The 23,307-nt window shown below is 39.1% G+C and overlaps 1 protein-coding gene across 1 annotated transcript in view; it reads right to left on the bottom strand.

Annotated features, from left to right (window-relative positions):
* Positions 1-2,033: 2,033 nt before the first annotated feature.
* TRHDE (thyrotropin releasing hormone degrading enzyme) overlaps positions 2,034-23,307 on the bottom strand; it is a 203,028-nt gene continuing 181,754 nt past the window's right edge. Inside the window, exons 13-19 of the mRNA XM_082241082.1 lie at positions 20,489-20,636; positions 17,623-17,720; positions 16,574-16,681; positions 9,129-9,296; positions 6,617-6,757; positions 3,761-3,842; positions 2,034-2,809 (exon numbers count right to left, since the gene is read on the bottom strand). Coding sequence (XP_082097208.1) covers positions 2,666-2,809; positions 3,761-3,842; positions 6,617-6,757; positions 9,129-9,296; positions 16,574-16,681; positions 17,623-17,720; positions 20,489-20,636 — 889 coding nt within the window. The 3' untranslated portion in view covers positions 2,034-2,665. The remainder of the gene's footprint in view (positions 2,810-3,760; positions 3,843-6,616; positions 6,758-9,128; positions 9,297-16,573; positions 16,682-17,622; positions 17,721-20,488; positions 20,637-23,307) is intronic.

Here is a 23,307-nt window from a genome sequence, read left to right as displayed (position 1 = left end):
CCCCCCCCAAGCAAGAAATTACAAAATGCACCACTGCATCAACACTTTGCTAGGATGTGATCTAAAAAGCCTTGGGAACCCCCCCCCCCATTTTAATTAATTCTCATGACATAACTGCTATATAGAATACATATACACCATGGCCAGATTTTCTAACTTTATGTAATATAAAATATAAGAGAGGGATAGGAAACCTGTGGTACCCCAGTTATTCTTGGACTACAACTCTGACCATCCCTGCCTATTGACCATGCTGGCTGGTTCAAAGCTTCCGTAGAGTTGGAATCCAACAACTAGGGGGCCACCGGTTATCCACCCCCAACCTTGCCCCAAAACCTTGCCTTCAACAACAAATCTCCCTTAGTCCATGGTGTCCTCATTTTCCCTACCTTCTAGCAATAGCCATTACTTTCTCTGCTTATTACAACTGGATCATTATTTAGGAAGATCTTCTTGTTTCTCTACAGATCCCTTTCTCTTGCCATGGCAGTCTTTTTCTTTTGATCTATCATTTAGTCACACTACTCCCTTTGCCTTGGCTCTGATTCCTTTTCCTGGGCTTTTACTCTACAAAGGCTGCAGGAAACAATGAGGATGTCATAAGGCCAAATATACATTACTGCCATACATTTGTCTTGGAGCAGTATCTGAACATCCAGCAAGCTACATGTGGCTCACAAGGCCTTTTGGCTTCACTCGATGAACAAAGAGAGCTCCAGATAATGCTTTGCTATAGGAAAGAGAAACTCCTTAACACTGGAATAGAGTACTATCAAGGGCTTGTTAATGTTATTTCAAATTATAGCTTGCATAAGTGTCTTCCTATAGTTGCCAGTCAGTGAAGAAAAGGGCAGTACGAATCAAGGGCTATACATATTTCTATTTCCTTCTTTGACTTCCTATGTTTCTAAATTGCAAACTGCCTCTGGAACAAAATTAAAATAATCAAGGTACACAATTATGGACAGGTTTTGAAGAACAAAGCTCCACAGAAGCAATTATATATATCTGATCACCCCACACCCACCTAATACTGCCAGTTCTGCAGTTAGCAATGCTGTTGTGTTACTGACTGGCTTGTAGCCAAGCTACCACTTACGACTCTTGTATAAAGTGAAAACTGGCAGTTGCTGTTATTGTGATATTATTATCTAAGCTGTGCCACCCTCCAAAATGAACGACAAGATAAACTATTTCTTTCCTTTGGTTACTGTGATGATTCAAATCCTGTGTTGAAGGACAGAGAACAGAGAGAAAATAAGCAACTAAATATGGTGGGAAGTAGAAAAGACTATTGACTTGGTAGGTTATAGCCAAGATTTTCTATACTAGATAGATAATATGGGTGAATATTCATTCCAAAGATTGATGAATGGGTTGTACAAATTGTGAAGAGAAACTATTTCATTTTTGCAAGCTCATTATTTAACAGGTATTTGAAGAAAAAATGTGCACTGCCACAATATTCAGTGGGGCTTATTCTGTGGTAACTATGTTTAGGATCTAGCTTTTGAAAAGATCTAGAAGATACCTCACATGAAAAGTAGAACAGATACAAGAGACTACTTTTAAACATAGGCTACCACAGTATTAAAAATTGCTGCAAATGCCATCTTGTTTAATTTTTATGGGATGCTTGTGTGAATAAATAGCACTCTTATGCTGAAAAGACATTGGGGGGAACTGGATCATTACAACTGGATCATTATTTAGGAAGATCTTCTTTCTCTACAGATTCTGTTTTGTTTTTCTCTGTTGATTTGATATTTTTCATGATATCAAGCATCGGTAGCTGTGTAATTAATTACCATACTTTCTGCATCACACCTAATGAGTATTTTTTGCACACTAAAATCCACACATAAGGGTGATTTATGGACTTTGTCCAAGAACATATGTGAAACTCATTTCATAAACCATTTAAACGTATGGTGATCAGAGGGCTAAATTTGTTGTTAGCTGTTCAACAGTGAATAAATTTTGGAATAATAACAGATTGCGAGAATAAAATCTCTCTAATCGTGTCTGTATCATTGACTTAAAATAGGGGAGCATTTAATTTGTATAATCATTTGCAACTCAAAAAGAGGCTCAATGTCCAAATCGTAACTGAGACAATCTAAGTGCTGACATAACTGACCTACACCATGGAAAGGTGACAGTTAGTCACAGGCTGATCATATAGATCGTTTACGTTCTTCTTTCCACCTTATGTTGCTGTTGTGACACTGATTGTCATAGTCTTTGTGCTTTTGCATAATGCCCATCTTCGATGTAACAGAAATTCACACACAAACATGGACACCTTAAGTAAGCATGCTAGAATACAGGTAGGAACCATACAACCATGCACAAATATTCTGAGGGTCTCCCCCCAAAAAAACTGACATTAACATTTACATGCACCACTTAATATCACATTTGGCCATGGTACAGTGGGGACTTGGTTTTGTAAGCATTCATGACCTTTTCTCTCTGTCATAGTTCTTTCTTTCCCTTGCCTTTTAGTTTTGAGGAGATTGGTGCAAAAATATAATATATCTATATATTCTTTCCATTTTAACCAGTCTTCATTGTGCTTCCAGTCAAAAGTTCTTGGAATGTCACACTGTGCTTCTCCTCTGGGCTGCACAATTTGGTGCTAAGTTTTGGTCAGAAACACTGATTAGTGTGCCAATGATTTTCTCAGCCACTGAAATAATTCTTCTTTATAAAGCATTTGCCACCGGACATTGGCTTCCACTGTTTCCACAGCTCGTGAGAAAGAGGCAGCAGATCCCTCCTCATAGGTCTTTATAAAGTTCTTTAGCTGAAATGCAATTTTCACAGGTTAATTTGGACTTGAATAGATGTGCATATTTTCTTTTCTTCCAAAGCATATGAACAAGTTGGATATTGACGACAAAGCTCTACATTTGAAATAAGTTCTTGTAATATTTTACAGGGAGATTTATTACAAAATGCAATAAGGCAACAGACTGCATCAATTAGGTGTGATGCAATTGCTTCAAATTGTGCTGGAAGATATTGACGCGCCAATGCCTGATTATATTAACATCACTTCCTCCGTCTCTCCTGTAGCCCAGCTGCTTTATGTTGCAGACAGCTGGGCTCTTATCAAGTTTTACTCCTACATAAGAAACTAAATACAGAAAATTGGAAACACTCCTAATGTAACTTAGAAGCTAAAGTTAAACTAAAAGGCTCTTCTCTGAAGAGCCCCAGTTTATCAACCATTATAAAAGATGTGCTCAATTAGGCTAGTAAAACATCCTTAATTCTTTATTGTAAATGGCTGGGTGTTTATGCACCAATTTGAGGGGCTGCTTGACACTATTATGAGCACCATTTTTTAGAGGTTATAATCCTGTGCAAATTTACTCTAAGCAAACTTAGGAGGCATGCCTGAACTAATGCCAAGAGGCCCCACACCACCTACTCATGTAGGCTTTTGTTGTTAGGTAGTCCTTGGGAAAAGGTTCCCACTGAACTCAGTAGATTTACTTTTGAGTAGAAACACAAAGGATTTGGGGGGAAGATGTTCTGACAAGGCTGCCTTTCCCTTAAATGAAACTCTAGTGCAGCCATTCTGTAAACACACCATTATAAGGTGCTGAGGAAGCCGAGATAGGCATCATTACATGGCAAAACACTATGGCTACTGTATGTAGCCCATCTACTTTCAGGTATGTAAGACTTTAGACATCAAAATGAACATGAATACAAAATAACTTCAAGCACCGAACTGCATAATATTTACCTCATTTAGTTCACTCTCTGTGTTAAGAAATTCTGTGACTCCACTGATAAGCTTTGAATTCATAAATAATGCTTCCCCATATCTTCAACACCAGGTCAAAAATGCAAATATGAAATAGATTGAACAACAATGCCGTGATTATTTACATGTTAACATATATCTATTACATTTAAGTTTTATTATGACAGTTACAGTTTTTCCTGAGGTTTCTGGTCCATATATACAGTCTAATCCATAAAAGCAGAGAATAGCCAGGCTAGGCCATATCCTTAAGGCTAAAACCTAACATTTACATCAGCATAATGTTTTTTCCCCCTTGTCACTAAACTTATTAAATGCTTTCTGTTGAGTATATGAATCCACTAAATCTGAACTCATCATACCATACTACTAAACTCCATTCAAAGCAATTTGGCTCACTGAAGCAATATGAAATAAATAATTTCCTCTGGTCTATGATATGCAGCATAGCCAGCCAATCACATTGGGTCAAGAACCTGCTTACTAAGGGCAGAACGAAAAATAGGAAGTTAGAGGAAGACCAGCTGATATTCAAACTACAGACTTTCTGGCTGGTTTGTAACTTCTTTGCATAATACATGCTGGTATTAACAGCCTAAAGGCGAGGGAACTCACCAACATTTATATGACCGTTTAGGTAGGGCCTTTCCCACCATAAACTAACACTTATTGGATCTGACTGGCTATATCCACTCTTTTGCTTAAAAATGGAAGACACAACCACTCTAAGTTTAATTGTTTAAGTTACATGGCAATTACATAGCAATGACTCTGTATTCTAAGTGGAAAAGATAAGACTCCTTCATTCCCATTCTCAAGTGAATTATGTCATGATACTTTTTTCCCTATGCAATACTGATGCTTTTAATTCTGCTTTTGTTGTATCATAGGTATTCTGGGCATTTCCCTGCTCTTGTGATGGTGAGGTAGCCTCCTCTCCAAGTAAGTCTTGCCCCCTGCCTCTGGCATACGCACAGGGAACAAGCCAGGTTGTCATGGGAAATGGGTGATCTGAACATACCTCCCATATCTCCATCCAACATGATCCGCTCCACTTACTCATGGAACATAAGCTGGGAAACCACCTATCTATCACAATGACTTGGTGTACTGAGTACCTATGCCAGTATAGCAAGGAGGAAGAGGATAAACTGGGCTCTATGACCTGTCAGTGGGTCACTAAGGATATCATTTGCGTAAGTGTGTTACAAAGGATCATGCTCTTTGTCACAGCTTGCCATTTCTCTTTCACATTATCTGTTGCCTCAAGGATTCTAGTTCTAAATTCACTTTTAAGTTATGTTGTTCTCTCTCCCCCCCCATGTTTGTCCTATACATTGCTGAAATGTTAATAAGTATTTTCCAGCCCACCCTTACCAAAATAAACAATTTTGATTTGTAATTTGTTGGCTATTTGTTTGTTAGAGAGTGTCATAGATTCATAGGATATTGCAAAAGAAAAGAACTAAAACAAAATCAATATCAGGTCCCCTGGGTATTATGCTAACATCTAACATACTTCTTGCAAAACACTGGATACCAAGAGCTGTATCAGCAAAGAAAGAACGGATATTAGATTGGGATATTACCACAATAGTGAAGTTGACAGCTCATAACTTTTTAAAAAGTAAAATAAAGCTGGATGGTATCAAAAACAATAACTCAGTTCAGATGACTCTCCAAAACCATGACTTGGGAAATTATGAATAAATTGCTGTGAGCATTGGACTTGGCACATTTTCTTTTCTCTTTCCCCTCATTTGCAGGTAAAGAAAAGCAATTAGGGGTTGTATCCAACTGAGTTCTACTTAGTGTAGACACTGTAATCAATAGACTTAGATTAGTAATGGCAATTAATTTCAGTATGTTTATTCCTACTCTTGAGTTGGAGACAACTCTTATAGAGTTGGATACAACAATTTATAGAGTTGTATTGAACTAAGTACACAGTACTCAGAATTGGATACAACTCCGAGTGCTGAGTACTTAGTTCAATACAACTCAAAGTTCCTGCTTCTTCTCTGCTGTTGCTTCGCTATTTATCTGAATACGGTAAACTTAATGCAGCCAGCGGGTCCCTGGTAATAAACTTCATAAAATGAATGAATAAATTGTATTAAATGAAAAATCTGATACCTGAAAAGAAGACATTTCATAAAATTTATGGGCTAGATCCAGACTTAAGTTAATGGAACTCGGTTCCCACGGATGTCACTATGCAGTCATTATAATTTCTTCCCATTGAAAGGAAAGGAGAAAGTTCAGCTAATTTAGGCTGCAATCCTAAATAATGCCTGGGAGCATTCCGCCTGGCTGTACTTTCAATGGGCAGTGGGGATTTCTGTTGCAACACAGCCCCCTCTGCTTGTAGAGCTGAACATATCTGAGTGGAGGAAACCTCCACCACATCCTAACCCTCTCCAGCATGGAGGTTTGAGGGTTAGAATTGCTCTGTTAGTCTGGATCCAACTCTAAATAACATATATGCAGACTAAACTGTACTGTATTAGTACTGGTAATGAAAACTGCAATGTATTTTAACTGTCATTATAAGTAATAAATGACAAATGCATTGAGAGGGGATGGTCACAGATTTCTCCCCAGACTCAACTCTCACTACAGCAGGTGGGAAGATGGGTGTGTTTGTTTGTTAACTTCCCCATGCACAAGAGGCTTAGATCCAAAACGCTTACTTACGCATGTGTATAACATGTACTATTGTTAAGTTAAAATAAATACTAAACTAAATATTTGAAACAATGAAGAAGCAAATGGCTGTCAGAAAGATGTGGCCAGTACTCTCACTTGTTTTGTATTGATAGGCATACATTTTACCTTGCATTCAATATTTTCCATTTTTCTCTAAAAAACTTCCAAGCAAGATCTCTTCCATGTGGATTTCTAGCTACATGGATTATGACATCAATTGCATCCTGATCCAGGACAACTTCTGAATTGAGAGACAGGTTAAGAAGCCTTGAATAATAAGAGAAGGGAGGAGAAATGGTTAGTTGTCGCCAGCATAAATACTAAAATATCGAGCTATTAGACATCCTGGCTTTCCATGTAGAAATTGCTACATGATTTTGAAATTCATTGCAGAAGCTTTCCTGGACTTTTGTTTTATAAAGTACAGAAAAGAAGTAAAACTTTGTGTGATAAAAAAAGGGTTTTGTTCCACTATTGGTCTATGACAAATATTTGATAAAACCTGAAACTGAATTGCTTCATTTTAGATGTCATCCTAAATGCTACTCTGAGATTATGCTTACCCAAAATTTAAGTGAGATTTGCAATCATTTTCAAGTAAACTTGGAATATATGATTTGGAAGAAATGCTACCCACATAACACAAATATGTCTTGAAAATCTGCAAAAAGGAGATATCAATTTTGATTATTAGGAAAAAGCTTTAAATATGTCCTGAGTGTTTCTTGTGCCATGAGCAGATCTGAAATACTATTATTTGTATTGCTCTGTTTTTTCTTCTATGCTATATGCTATTCTCTTGGAACTAATGAAGTAATAACTAATCTGAAGAAGAAAAACCACTAAAACACACACAAACACTTCCACAAGAGAGATTTAAAAATGCTTAAATTTGTGAAAGAATGAACAAAGTGATACTATGACTAATATTCCTATTTTTAATTAATTACCGTATTTTTCGCTCTATAACACGCACCCGACCATAACACGCACATAGTTTTTAGAGGAGGAAAATCCGTAGGCATGCCACCCGTAGGCATTCCCTCCATAACACGCACAGACATTTCCCCTTACTTTCTAGGAGGAAAAAAGTGAGTGTTATGGTGCAAAAAATACGGTAATTTTCTATACCACCTTTCATCCGAAGACTACATGGCAGTTTACAATATAAAAACACACAAATACATACCATAACAAGTGAAAGCAATACCCCACCCCCAGTTTAAAAGATTGTTTAATTAGCCAAAGGATTGAGAGAAAAAGAAAGCGTTTGCTTGGTGCCTAAAGATATGTAACAAAGATGCCAGGGGAAACCATTCCACAAGTAGGGAGCCACTGCAGAAAAGGTCCATTCTTGTGTTGCTGCCCTCCAGACTTCTCACAGAGGAGGCCCACGAAGAAGCACATCCAACAATGATTGCAGGGTACAGATTGGTCCATATGGGGACAGGCAGTCCTTGAGGTAATGGGATCCTGGGCTGTTTAAGGTTTTATAGGTCAAAACTAATTGGCAGCCAGTGCAGTCAGACCAGGATTGGCATTGTATGTTCAAACTCTATTGCCCCACCCCGGTGAGCAACTTAGCTGGAGAATTCTGCACCAGCTGAAGTTTCCAAACTGTTTCCAAACTTCAGAGGCAGCCCCATGTATAACGTGTTGCAGTAATCTAACCTACAGGAAACCATAGCATAGATGACAGAAGTTTAGGTTGTCCCTGTCCTGACAGGGGCACAACTGGGCCACCAGCTGAAGCTGATATTCCTCTGTGCCTCTCCCAACAGAAATCACCAGGCATCAAAGCAGTTTCTGAGCCAAAACCGGGCCTAAACCGTGATTGATATGCATCTAGAAAATTAGTTTCCTCCAAGAGCACCTAGATCAGATCTGTGACCACCCACTCTAGAACCTTGCCAAAGAAGAGGAGACAACTGGCCAGTAATTACTTAGATTTTCCAAATCCAGGGAGTATTTACTGAGAAGTGGTTTTACCGCTGCCTCCTTCTTGCAAGGAAGCATCAGTCACCTCCCTGGCCCAGCCAGCTGTCCCCTCCTTGATAGTTTTTATGAGCCAACAGGGGCAAGAATCCAGAGTGCAAGTGGTGGCCTTGACCTATCCAAGCACCTTGTCCACATCTTGAGCCTTACTAATGGAAATTCAACCAACATAACAGGCCTGGACAGTGCTCAGGACACCTCTCGAGATTCATCTGCTGTAACAGCAGAATCAAGGTCCAGGCAGATGCAAGTGATTTTATCCTCAAAATACTTTGCAAACAAGTCACAGCAAGCTATCGTTGGTTCTGTCACCTCCTTCGGAACAGAATGTAAAAGGCCCGCACTACCTGGATGGCCCAATGAGAAAGTAAGGGAGGCAGCAAATTATGCCTTCTTTGCTGTCTTCACTGCCATTAGCTAGGCTTGATAATGAGCCCTCATCACTGTTTGACTGCATTTGATTGGAGTTTTCCTTCACTTGCATTTGAGCAGTCTCCCATCTTGTTTCCTCACCCTCAGCTCTGGCGCATACCAAGGAGCAAGATGGGCTCCACAGAGCTGGAGAAGGTGATCAGGAGTGATCATGTCAACAACAAGCTTGGGGGGGGGCGCGGAACTGGAAATGTTAACTAAATTAGCATACCTGTTTAACAAATTTCTGTCATCGCTACAAGTTAAAGCTTCTAACAATATTTTCTTCTCCGATACTGCCGTAGTAGAGTGGAATTTCATCCAGATGAATTCCCATACATCTTCATCCATCAGTGAAACTCCTGTGCAGTAGACGATGTCTCTTACATTAAGAGGTATTCTTTAAAAAAAAAGAAGGGAGAAAAAACCATATCCTAGTAATATTATATTAATAAGATGTTCCAACAAATGAATATACATCTTAAAGCTATATTGGTCATGTGACACAAATGGACTGGGCAGGTTAAAATTATGTTTTTGTGATTTGACTTCCCTATGCTTTAAAATGGGGAAAGGGTAAGGGAATATAACTTATGACCCTTATGTTGATTCGCCGACTTAAAATACCCTCCCCGAGCTATAAACTGCGGGGGGCGCAGGGAACTACGGGCAAAATTTTTGTACCTGTAGGAAATATAACAAGGAAAACTTGAACCAAACCAAATTAAAATTTGGGCAGGTATAATCTGTGTTAACAGGCAGAAAATCTCCTGCCTGCCTGCTAAGGGCTAAGGGCCAAACCACCCCAGAGAAACTCCCTCATGCAAGGTATCGTGAAGGGAGGCAAAGCCATCTTCCCATAAAGGGAAGCTGCAGGTACGTGTCCTGATAGGTACGTGTCCCACCCCTGTTCAGCGTTCAACAGGTGGCACCTGCCAGGCCCCAAGAGCACCAGACCAAACAGCCCTGCAAAGCGGTCGAGAATAAAGGCTGGTTAGTGGGGTGCCCTCCACCCAACATGCCTCAGGGTGCTGACCACTATCTGCTTGCACGAAATGACAAACCAACCAAATAGCCAAATTAAGCCCTAACCCACCATAAGCTAATCAAATTCAGAGCAGACTGAAGTGGATTAAAAAAGGGACCCCCAAATTAGGATGTTCCCCACTCAGCTCCATTTTGGCAACTGGCTAAGCCCACTTTGCTCAAGAGGAGGAGAGCATGATGCCACTGTGAGTCAGAGAAGGAAGTCTCAGGTGAGGACCAAGCTATTTATGCAAGCTCCCACTCCTATTTCAGGCCAAGTGTGAAGGAGAAACCCCCCTTCTACTCCCAAGGAAAGCCAGTGAAACATCCTTCCTCAGTGGGGTGGAGTATTCCCACCTGCAGATAGGGATCAACTTTATAGTTGGGGGTGGGAAAGCTGCAATATGTTGCTGTCTACTTCACAGGATCCCTGACCTGGACTTGCAACAACAAAAATAGACAGAGGATTTGGGAGAATAATTCATCACCTGTCTACCTCATACCTGCACAACCTCCTTAGAAGCATTTGGCTGAATGGCGTAAACTGAGGAAATAATAGACTTCAATGCTCATATCAGTCCAATACAAAATTTCGATGAAAAAATGATTACCGTATTGGTCCCAATCTCAAATATGTCTTATTCTTAAACATTTATATTTATTAGTGTAAAACTTTTTTCCATACTTGAAGCCATAGTTAGGTTGTACCGTCAAGTGGCAGCAGACAACTATCACTTATATTTTTATTTAAAATTATCTTTTTTATCATTTAGGTGGCTTTCAAAAGACTTTCCCTACTAGTAGGGCTGTAAGCCAACAAGACATCTGCAAAAAGAAAAATAGAGGCAATTCTTTTCAAGCTGATTGTCTCATTAGCTTTGCACACTGACCAAATGCTGGGATACAATCAGCAGTATACATGAGCAGAACAGTGCACCATCTGAAAATATTTATCACTTCCTACAATAAGAAGGTGCTTATCTCTGGCCTCCTATGAAAATTCAGTCTATTTATCATCCTCCATGTATCCTTTGCTCAGTGGTGATTACTCTTCAGTAGATATGTATAGGATTGCACTATACATTTACAAATCCACTTCACATCTATTTCCACTATACTTCAAACTGCATTGAGTGCAGTTTTGTTGAATTATTAGTGGACAATTACAAAAAAAATACACTCATGCATAAAAAAGAAATACATAAAACAACGAACGCTCACATCAAAATTGGTTAATATCTAAAAAGAGCAGAATCACAAATATAAAAAAGCAACAATCTCCACCCCCCCAAATTTTATCTGTAATAACAGTTGCTGCAGGACTTGCTGGATTAAGCCAAAGGCCAATCTAGTTTAGCATCATGCTTTGCACGTTGCCAACCATGTGTTTGGAGAGCCAGGAAGCAGGATACGACCTCATGGCACCCTCATGTTTGTGATCCCCAGCAACTGGAATCCAGAGGCATATGGATTCCATACCTAAACAACAAGGAGTTTACCAGCTCATGGATGAAAATTATGGTTAGAAAAGTCACTTGATTGGTATGCCACCTTTTCTCCTGTACCATCTGGGCTATGATACTGCCCTTGAATTTGTAAGGCAAAGGCTCTGCGACATATCACATAGTGATCTCCGATCTCAATCTCATGTTATCTGTGGCCCATTAGCAGTAGGAATCCACTATGGGTTTGCGTTTCAGACACCTGCATATCTTAGAAATTTGTCTGTACCAACATATCGGTGTCTTTTCACCAAAGCCAGATTAAATGTATTCCGTTCAGAAGTGTTAAACGGCAGACTGAGAGGTATCCCTTATCAAAATAGGATCTGCGTGTGCTCTCAGGACGTCGACTGCTTGTGGCATATTTTATTGCATTGCAGACAATATGATCAAGCTAGGGAACTATTGACTAAACCACTATTGTCAAATCGACTGGGTCAGTCCAAAGCCTACTATATCAATTATCTTCTGGACGACAAGTCCAATGATATCACAGTGGCCATGGCAAAGTTTCTTTCAGTAGTCGTACGAATCAAAGATCAACAGGCCCACGACTAAACAAATAACGCTTCAGAATCTCTGTTTTATACTGAATCCATGTTATGGGTCGTTGGACCGCAAGAAAGATTATTATTATTATTATTATTATTATTATTATTACAGGCATATGGCTCAAACTGGCTCAAGTTAGTGGTGATCACCATTACTTCTGACAAATTCTGTAACCTATTTGTTGTGTGAATAAATACTCCTTTTTGTCACTTTGAATATTCCATTCAGCTTCTTTAGATTAGCCGAGGCTCTAGAATTATGAAAGTGGAAGAAGAACTTCTCTCCATTCACTTATCCACACCATGGATAATTTTATATACCCTTTCTTTCCTCTAGTTCATTTGGGTTTCTTTCTCTTTTTTGAGATTTTTAGACAGAAGGTATCTTCAAGGTTTACATCTGGTGGTTTAACAGTTCCATGGGTTTAAAGCTCTAGTCGCCTAACTTCAGTGTTTATGCAAGAGCAGAAAGCATTCACTTGCTATGTTAACTAGAGGGAATTGGAAATGGTGGCTGAGTGTTATTTAAGGATATACTGCCAAAGATCTTCCTTTGTTAGAATAAACCCCTCCTGGGCTATCTTGCCTGCACTCATTTTTTAAACCAAAGCTATGATCAATACTTCAGAGAGTATGCTTCAGTTTTGAAAGCATTTTAAATGGCTTTCATTTGAATACATGTACTGTTGTGATTTATTTAACTTTATTTATCTTGCATAGGAGACATGGCAAGGATAAAATATGTGGCTAGCATAGCTGCTGATTAAAAATTAAGCACTTTGGAAAATGTTAAAAATTAAACAGAAAAAAATAACAATTAAAATCATGCTGTGCCTTTACAGAGAAATCTATTTTTTCAATGATTAATAATAAAGCTTTACAAAGAGTTAAGAATAATCTTTTAAGTTATAATTAATTGGTACATGCTTGTTCTTGTTTAAACTAAGTTCTAACAAATGGAAATACATTTATAAAATAGGCCCTTAATTATTTATCTTCTAGGCAAATGGTGTTCTAATTTCTTAAAAAGTAATTGGATGCAATTTAGGCAGCTCTTTGATTTAGTGGCATGCTTCAAACCATTTAGGGAAACATTTAAGAAAGGAAATTAATCAGATGTCCCGTTTTAATTTTGAGAATTTAGCCAAAGCTTTTCAGTGTGTTTGATTACAGATTTGTTTTATATAACACTCCCATATGAATAAGAACTAACTTTTCTAAATTCTGGATGAACGTAATAATTGCTCTTTTAAATGCTATGATGATTATTAGGGTAGTGATAAAGTGGGAAATCAAATCCAAACTCTTCTACTACTACTGCTGCTGCTATTTGGGTATAAGCACTATTAATTCCTAACAAACCATACTCACAACATAGAAATACAAAATGAGAGCCCAAAATACATAATACAACAAAAACAAATCAATAACCCTCCCTCCAACAAATATATTATTATTATTATTAATCATGGATTGCTGATTTTATCCTAGGTTTGGATAACCAAGCACCCCAGTATGGGGCAACATTTTCACAGGTGGAAGAATTACCTTAACCACCTGCTTCTCCCTTGCCAGAACATTTCAATCTAGCTGTTACAATTTTCCTTCCATCACAGAGACAACTGCAGAAACTCACGTCATATTATCCCTTCCTCAGTGAGACCCATAACTACAGTGTCTCACTCCTCAGACCTATCTCCATAGCTCACCGGCCTGTGGCTCTCTGAGATGAGAAAAGCAACTACTTTGCATGCAACTTTCCTGGTATCTTCATTTTTCTATAACGAACTTGGATCTAAGATTCCACCTCATAATTCCCTATCTCTGCTACAGTAACTAAGCACATGGTCCAGACAGCATATGGGTTGGCTTACCCATGTAATACATGAATCCTTTCTATTATGTGTTTCTTTACAGGTGCTTCACCCCACAAAGCTGTTTCCTTGCTTCTAAGTCACTTCCAATTGACTGTATTGCTATTGACTGTATTGACCAGTATTGCTATCACCTTTAAACCTTGGTTTATAAATAAACATTGCACTTGCAACGGGCATGGTTATTGCTGCCTCTCTGGAGCAAGCACACAAATACTGATTGAAATTCCACAAAGTAAGCAATGTTATCCAAGATAATTCAATTCTGTAAGCATGCAGACAATTATTTCTAGTAAAGATTCCCCGAGTAGTACTGTTAATTCCAAAATTAGGACTTGTGTACGATACGTGGTTATGCACACTAGCAAATCTGGAAATAGTCTCTACACAACTGCAACTCCCTGTCTGAATATTAGAAACAATAAAATAAAACTATAATCACTGGTCTGTACATGGAATATTTGGAATGGATAGTTAAGTTTCAATGTGGTGTTTGGACTAAGTGGCCCTACTAGTCCTTGTGTTCTGTGGTTAAATTGCTTATAAGTCACTCATGAGGTTCTTAAATTAATAGATATATCCAGTCCATAGCATTTAGCAAGCAACCCTTTGCTTTACTTGACAATCTAAAAGACATAGGGAATAAACTGTCTTCTTAATGACATTGCCAGACAATAAAGCCTGTATTTACTTGTTATCATGTTAATCCTTAATCCTATTGGATATATGCCCTGGGTCTTCTTTCACAACACTAAAGTCTTGATTAAGTTGTACTCAGCACACTCTTCTTTCTACTTAAAACAGCTTTATTGATTTCACTGCAAGACTCTACTCCGTTGTTGCAATAGCCTGTTAATTAACTAATTTCGGCAACATTGGTTGCTATCCTCTCTCTGTGCTATTCTAAAATAATATACTGTATGACTTCATTTACACCTGCATAGATAATGTAGCCACCATTTGTTTAAAGTACATCCTTAAGGCTATACATAGCACAGAACAAAGAATTATATGTGCAGGGAGATGTAGATTCTCTGACACATTAAAAATTTATCCAAGAATGTCCAGAAGGCTGAGAAAGTTCCATTGAGGCCAATTTCATTTTGTGACTAGTTAAATATGCTGTTAATGAGTTTAAGGAAACAAACAAGCATAAAAACATAGGCGGAAAGTTGTTCTGATTTGCAGTATTACCCACCCACTTTGAAGGCCGAAGACACATGGCCTCAGTTGTTCAGGGCTTTAAACACCAGTGTAAGCACATTGAATTGGGCCTTATTTCTATAAGGTGACAGCCAGTGCAACTGCTTCAAAGCATGGGTTATATGAGCTCTAAATGGAACCCTGGGCAATAATCTGGCTACTGTGTTTTAGATCAGTTAATGCAGGGATCACGAACCTAAGGTCCATGGGCCAGAAGTGGCCTACGGAGGTCCTTCGACCGGCCCACAAGCCACCCCCGAACCGAGGTGCCCACTCACATGCTGCACTAAACTGGTGCAGCGCGTGGACTCGCTTCTGTGGCGCCGGAAATCACGTCTGCGCATGCGCAAATGCCAGAAATAATGGGGGGGGGACCGTGCACAATTCGGCCCACAGAAGGATCTCCGTGGGACTGATCTGGCCCAGGCAAGATAAACCTTGCCGACCCCTGAGTTAATGTGTTTGAATAGTCACAGAATGCACTGCAGTAGTCCAATCTGAAGGTTACCAGAGTGAGGGAGTACAGAGTCCTCGTGATCTGTGTCCCAGAGGGGCCATAGCTGGTGAAAGCAGATGGCGCTGGAAATATGCACTCCTAGCCCAATGCTACTTGAGCCTCCAATGTTAGATCCAGGAGTAGCCAAACTGCATAAATAAACATGATATAATTGGAGAACTTGTACATGATTGGTGTTCCTCCTCCTGTCACCATTTCTTTCTTGTGTTTCGTAAGTAAGAATACAGATTAAGTGAATCTATCTCCAGAAGAAACTCTGAAAAGGATAATGTATTTTGAAACACGTTTTGCTTTCAAAGCTGATGCATTGCGAAGGTTAAAGAGGTTAACAAGGCTGATTCTCAAGCACAGGCAGACCTTATGGTAATTCTTTTAATTTTTTAGGCTGAGCCACTAGGCTGTCATAAGTAAGGAGTGTGAGTAATGCACTTCTTCACACATGAAAGGGCTGTAGCAAACATCTTAATTTCCCGAAAGCAATTGCTTCACAGTACAGTACAGGAGATGAATTTCAGAAACTCCATTTTGATGCACAATACACATTTAAACAAATGCATGTATTTAAATAGTTTTGCTAGTTTTCACTTAATGGTAAGATTCAACGATGTCTAGTGGCTCAGTGAAATGATACTAAGATTAAATTTGTTGTCTTTCTGGTGTCTACTGAATACCTTTCTCTTCCAACAAGTGTTATAAGTAAGACCTTTCTCAGTTTGCATCTGCATCTGTATTGGAACTGTTTTTAATATGTTTTTATTTTTTTCTTGCTTGTTGTTTGCTGGCCTGGGCACTTTCAGAAGGGTGAGATATAAATTTTAATAACAACAATAATAGCTTTAGCCTCTCTTCCTTGGAATTTGCATTTCAACTACTGAATTCATTCTAATTTTTAAAAATCATATCAATCTCTAGGTAAAATGTATTTTTAAAAAGCGAGGTGGGGAGTAATTCCAGTAATTCCAACTAAGAGGAAAAGAGGAGATGCATGCTGCAATCCTTTTTACCTGTTTCTGTTGCTGGAAATCCAGTCTGATATTAGGGTTGCAGCCTGCTGGTGGCAGTGCTTGTTACCAAAGCTGCAAGCCAGCATAATGACTTCACGGCGTAACTCCCTGGGTAACCCCAAAGCAGAAACAAAAATTGCGTTAGGGTCATATTAATGAATATGTTCAAGTGCTCAAATGAAAATGCACAATTGCTTACAAGATCTAAGCCAGTGGTTCTCCCCCAATGAACTACCTGAAAATTGCTGAGGGTCTTGCTTGTTGTAGCAATTGTAATGCACTGTGCTAGATGTTGTATTGCATTTTTTATTGTATTTTTACAATTTTATTTTGTAAAATAATATATAAAAAGATTTTTATTCTTTTATTTCTTATATGTTATATATTACTGTATTAAAACTGAATCCCATAAAATTCAGATTGTAATACAATCAAATGCAATATAAGAAATTAAATATGTGACCTAAAATCATTCAATAAAAATTATTTTTTTAAAAAAAGAAATTAAATATAATTAAAAATCTATATGAATAATTAATAAGGTGGCTGTGCACTCTCCTGTCTTGAATCACTAATCCACAGATTCGCTGTAGACCACCTAAACAAAGCTCGTGGACCACTGGTGATGCACAGACCACAGTATCCTACAATGGTAAATCATCCTACAATGGTAAATTAATAAGCAATTACATTTCTACAAAGCCAGCCAGTTACAAGCATGCATGCCCCTTGGTCTTGGTCCTACTCCCAAATGCAGCTAGAACTTAAGTCACAACAAAGGAGCAGTTTAGTTTTCCGAGTCTAGTAAAAGTAGACACTTTCATAATAGTAAAGCCCCAAAATGAAAACAAAAGGCACAATCCTTTGCAATTTTATGTCCCACTGATTCAACAAGAGAGGTGGAAATATACTCAGCCCCCTCTTACGATAATCAGTGGAGCGTGCCCAGAAATAAGCATCAGGTTCATTAAGCCTATGGAGTTTGGTTCACTACAAATGCTCTACAACTGTTAAAAATGGAAAAGAAAAGAAGAAAAGTGTTACAGTACTCGTGTTGGTAGGAAGCTTGAACAAATGATTTGTCCAAATTATTTGTTGGCCATCCAAGCTTAAGATACATTGAAGCAACTTGTCTTAATATATATTCCTGAAACACAAAGGGGGGGGGGAGAGAAGCCTGCATCAGATATTTTCATAGTTAAAAGATAACATGCTCCATCCAGTTCAAAGATAGCTTTTAAAATAGTTTTATTACATGCGACATTTTAAAGATAAGTAGTGGCCTATCTTTTCGGCCATGTGTGTCATCAGTGGGGCTCAAAGTATGAGATAATGTCACTTGTCGTATTGAACATGCACATCTACCAACCTGCACAGTGAGGCTTTGTGTTTGGCAGCAGGCTGTGTTTGTGTGTGTGTGTGTGTGTGTGTGTGTGTGTGTGTGTAGAAGGTCTGATTTTAAAGTGGGAACCATGCCAGTGACCATCAGTGGAATCCTAGCTTTCAGAGGCTGAGTACAGTGGTACTTTTGTTCTCGAACGTATTCCATTCTGAAAGTCCGTTCCAACTTCTGAAACATTCAAAAACCAAGGTGCACCATCCGATTGGCACAGGCAACCAGGAAACAATAGCCGACAGCCACATCAGACATTCGGCTTCCGAAAAATGTTTGAAAACCAAAACACTTACTTCCGTGTTTTCGGCTTTCAGGAGCAGAACTGTTCGAGTACCAAGGCATTCGAGAACCAAGGTTCCACTGTAGTTCCAAATGGATGCAGCCCTTAGAGAGAATCACTAGTGCCATATCCACTTTCAAAGCAGAGAGAGAATGATTGTACCCTCAAAAGTTTTTTTTTTCTCTTGGACCCCCTGGCCACATCATAAAATGCTTTCCCCCAAATTTTAAGGTAGAGTACTGTTGTGCTCATGTCCAGTTTATGGACTACTCATGGTCACCTTCTTGGCCACTGTGAGAACAGGATGCTGGACTGAATGGGCCATTGGGCTGATCCAGCAGGCACATTTTATGTTCACAAGTTTCTTTCTACACCAACCACAATGAATGGACAGGAAAACCTGGGTCCAAAAATTCTTCCCAGCTCAACTCAAAAATCCTCCTGAAAGAATGGGGTTTAGAAGTGCTTGAAGTCAGCTGGATCATTCCTGGTTTTCTTAAACATGTACTGATGTATGTTTGACACAAGTATGAAAATACTAGCTTAGACAGGCTAGTATTTACCTTGCTAGGCTACTCTTGACTTGAAAAATGCATGTTTGAGTAATGTCCGTCATTAAACATTTACAAGTGACACATTTAGGCCACACACAGAGATGAAATTGATAGGCTTGGCTGTCTTTATATGCACAGATATGGCAAAACCATTACGTAGGCACAGCCAATTGATGTGATAATATTGAATAATGTGAGCTGCATATCAAGATTGGACAATTTAACGATGCCTGTATTTCAATGTCATTTTAGTTGTTGGCACTTTTACAAAGGCAAGCGTAACAAGTTTCCTGCTTTTGACCCTTACACAATAGGGACCTTTACTTTTTATGACAAGCTGTAAAGTATGCCTCTGCCATCACAGTCATATTGTAATTTTCTTACTGCCAAAAATCCATGTTTAAGTGAAATATAAATTCAATTCAGTTTTAAGAATGTAGTTTACGTTATAGTAGCACAATATGAGTGAATAATTTTTATTTACACAGCAGCTCACTCAGTTGCATAAGGATGGTATATGACAATATACCGTCCTTTGGCAAGTAAGTTATTCTTGTGACAAAAATTAATTTACGAAGTCTGTTGTCAGCTCTCGCAGGATACCTTGGGAAGAAGCAGAATAAGCCAGCAATGTTTTTGCTATTATTTACTCAAATTGCATTTTCCCCCAGTCAGACTAAATAGAGCGTCAGCAAAAGATACATTTATAATGATTCTTCAGCACAGGCTACAACAACTCTGATTTCAGCATTGCATGACAGGGAAGGAAGGGTACACCGCATAGAGGTCAGTGTCCATTGGCAGTCATTAGAAGGATGAAAGAATGGAAACATCACGCTAGCATGGAGCTGCAATAATTCCTTGCCTCCCTCTGCCCCCATGTCAATGTAGGTGGCAAAGGCAAAGGACCTTCGGGAAAGGGTGGGAAAAGCTCAAAATGCATGAGCTAAGTTTTAAAAAAAATGAAATAAACTTTTATAGGACATACACATTTTCATCTCGTATTTGTTGCTAGCTGGTTTAGGTTTCTAACTGGTCCTGGGCTACATTTAAACCAGACCATATATTGTTGAGCATTTAATTCATGCAGAATGTGTCTTTTTTCATAGAATCATGTTGAAAGGGACCCTAAGGATCGTCTTCTAGTCCAACTCCCTACAGTGCAGGAATATACAGCTGTCCAACATGGGAATCAAACTTGCGACCTTGGTGATGTCACCACCATGCTCTAACCAACTGAGCTACCTCAATTTCTGTATTTTATTCTATATTGCAGATAGGACTGGGGAAAATCCCTGTCTGTAACACTGAAAAGCAGATGCCAGTTAGTATATACTGAGGTGACTCAGAGTTTCATATGTTCCTAACTTATTAGACGAATCATGATACAACCCCCTTATTTATTTTTCTTTTCTTTTTCAATTCATTGGAAGACAGTGTGCCCTTCTCTTCAGTACTGGGAATGCATATCTGCTGGTTTTCTTTTGTTTTAAAGGCAAATAGTCCATCCTCCCCCTGCCCAACTATATACACATACACATAAAAAGGAACTTGTGGCACAGGGTCTAAAGTGCATTTGGGATGCACCTTAACTATGCAGAAAGGCCCTAAGCAAGTTACAGGATTTTACTGGGGTGGGCAACAATAGTTCAGTGGTCACAAGAAAGAAAGACAAATATATTTACATTGAAGATGTTGTAGTTTTCTGTGCGGTCCAACAGTTTATCTAGTGGATAAAGGGCTCGGCTGGCAGCATGCCAAGGCAGAAATTCCTTTTCCTTGGACAGGTATCTGATAATCTCTAGTGGAATGTTCTGAGGCAAATAGCCAGCTCTGTATAATCAAAGAAGTTATTGTGAATCATTAATTGGAAAAAGGTCATGGTGACACTAGAAACTGAGGTAAGCTTTTCCTTGTGCAGATACAAATAAAAAACTATAATCATTTCATTATATTAAACAATGAGGTCAATATTCTTTAAGTTTTCAAGTACGAAGTGTTCTTTAGAAATGAATCTATGCATTATAACATATAATTTAAATGAACTCATGTCTGTAAGGTCAAAAGGATTTTTTTAAAAAAGCCTGATGATAGGAACTGAACAGTCACAAACATTTGTTACAGAAAATATTTATAAGGTCATTATGATTAAACAGGAAGAAGCGAACTCCCAAGATGCCATTTTTCATTATAGTCCCATCTTGCTCCAACATTCTCCCAACAACATTTATTAATTCAACGGAGAAGACATAGGCCACAGTCAACCTTTTAATGTCGCCATGATAGTTGATATAATAGTAGCTTGGAATAATTATGAAAGTAACGTGTTTCATATTTATTAGCTATTATTCATTTGCTAGCAATTCCTATGAAACATGGGGAGATTTAGAAGGCATAATCCCATCAGTCAGTGGAGAAGCATCATGACTGTTTCGGGGGGGGGGAACAATTAAATGAAAATACTACAGAATACTTTCAAATAATTCACAAAAAAAGAAAAAGAGAACCATAACATCATATGAATCCCAAGATTCCTAACTGATTGACACGAAAATAAATATTTAAATTGCTGAAATGATTACAGGAGCTTTCAATGAGTTAGCTAAAGATCACATATCTAATTCTGAAGGGACGATTTGTGAGCTGTGCAGCTGCATTCTGACCTTGGTTTCTTCACTTACATTGTGCAACTGAACTCACAGACAGAGCTCAGTACATTCATTTTCCCCATAGGGACAAAGTACCAAATGCTAGTGTAATTGCCAAGGGAAAATTATTACTCCATTCTGAATTATTTCCACCATAAATCCAAAACCCGTCAAACAGACTCTGTCACAAAAACAACAGTGTTGCAGTAAAGTGCTGAGAGTCCCACATACAAGTGCGCCATAAATTCATGAGCCCACTGTCCACCAGAGCCATCCTGAGATGTGCTTAAATCAAAATTAGAAAACCCAAGCTGGTCACAAACTGGCTGACAGTGTTGAGACAATGGGAATGAGTTGATTTAGTTGCTACCGTTCTAAAAGGCACTCTGCATCATCTGCTTCATATGGGATGTACAGAACGTGAGTAGCTTATGGCTGTTCAGATATATCCCCACCTCCACTTACAAAGTGACAACTCCTACTTTTTCTTATGTAAATCTGTAACAAAGATTGTTTCGTGCCTGCACCGTTGTGTCTGTGCATTGTCATGGAACACAAGGAAATGACACGAACACAAAATTCAGTGGAATTCATTGTTCAGAGATTTTTTTTTTCCTCTTGAAAATAAAGCAAAGGCTAAGGCTATTTTTAGTGCAATGCATGTTCAATTCATACACTGCATTGGGTACGACATGAAAGGAAAGGTGCTACATTTCACTCTAACGATTCAATGGTTATGCACAGCTCTTTTGTATTACTGTATAGTAGATGATAACGGCATGAGTGTTGAGAATGACACAGAATTATGAGTTATTGGCAAATTTTAAGCCCCATATTTTCCTGGTGCTTCTTTTGCTGCTCATCACAGCTACCGGAGCCATGGACAAACAGTATAGGCCTTGGAAGGCAACAGTGAGAAGATGAGATGGCATGGGCAGTGTCCCTGCTGGTGCCTGTGATGGACAGACCCTGGGTCTGCCTCCAGTGGGAACTGGCAAGTCCAATCAGGAGATAGAGGGTGGAATTTCAGTTGGATGCAGACAATCTGAGAGCGCAGTCAAGGCTTGCTTGAACGTTAAACCTGGGATTAGAGATAGGGACAACCAGATATCTGGTTGGGCAGAATGGGGGTGGCACCAGGTCGGCCAAGGATCCACTAGATCCTAAACAGATTGTGCAGCTAGAGAGAAGCCCAATTCAAGCCCCTCTGCTGTGTCAGCCTGGAGCTGATACAGCTAAATTTAAGAAAAATACTCTCCGGCCACCTTCTGATCTGGTTGGTACAAGAGACATGCCTTTGCATGAAGTAGCAGCTCCATTATTCCATTCAGCCCCAGTACCCCATGGCCAGGAGTTAGGATGGCTCCCCACAACATTGGAAGAAAAGATGACACTGACATAATTCATCATAGAATCATAGAGTTGGAATAGACCACAAGGGCCATCGAGTCCAACCCCCTGCCAAGCAGGAAACACCATCAGAGCACTCCTGACATATGGTTGTCAAGCCTCTGCTTAAAGACCTCCAAAGAAGGAGACGCCACCACACTCCTTGGCAGCAAATTCCACTGTCGAACAGCTCTTACTGTCAGGAAGTTCTTCCTAATGTTTAGGTGGAATCTTCTTTCTTGTAGTTTGGATCCATTGCTCCGTGTCCGCTTCTCTGGAGCAGCAGAAAACAACCTTTCTCCCTCCTCTATATGACATCCTTTTATATATTTGAACATGGCTATCATATCACCCCTTAACCTCCTCTTCTCCAGGCTAAACATGCCCAGCTCCCTTAGCCGTTCCTCATAAGGCATCGTTTCCAGACCTTTGACCATTTTGGTTGCCCTCCTCTGGACACGTTCCAG

Source organism: Podarcis vaucheri (assembly GCF_965113315.1).
Source record: "Podarcis vaucheri genome assembly, chromosome: 10".
NCBI classification, from domain to species: domain Eukaryota; kingdom Metazoa; phylum Chordata; class Lepidosauria; order Squamata; family Lacertidae; genus Podarcis; species Podarcis vaucheri.
Note: the sequence above shows the minus strand (reverse complement) of the source record. Positions and strands in the feature narration are given on the sequence as shown.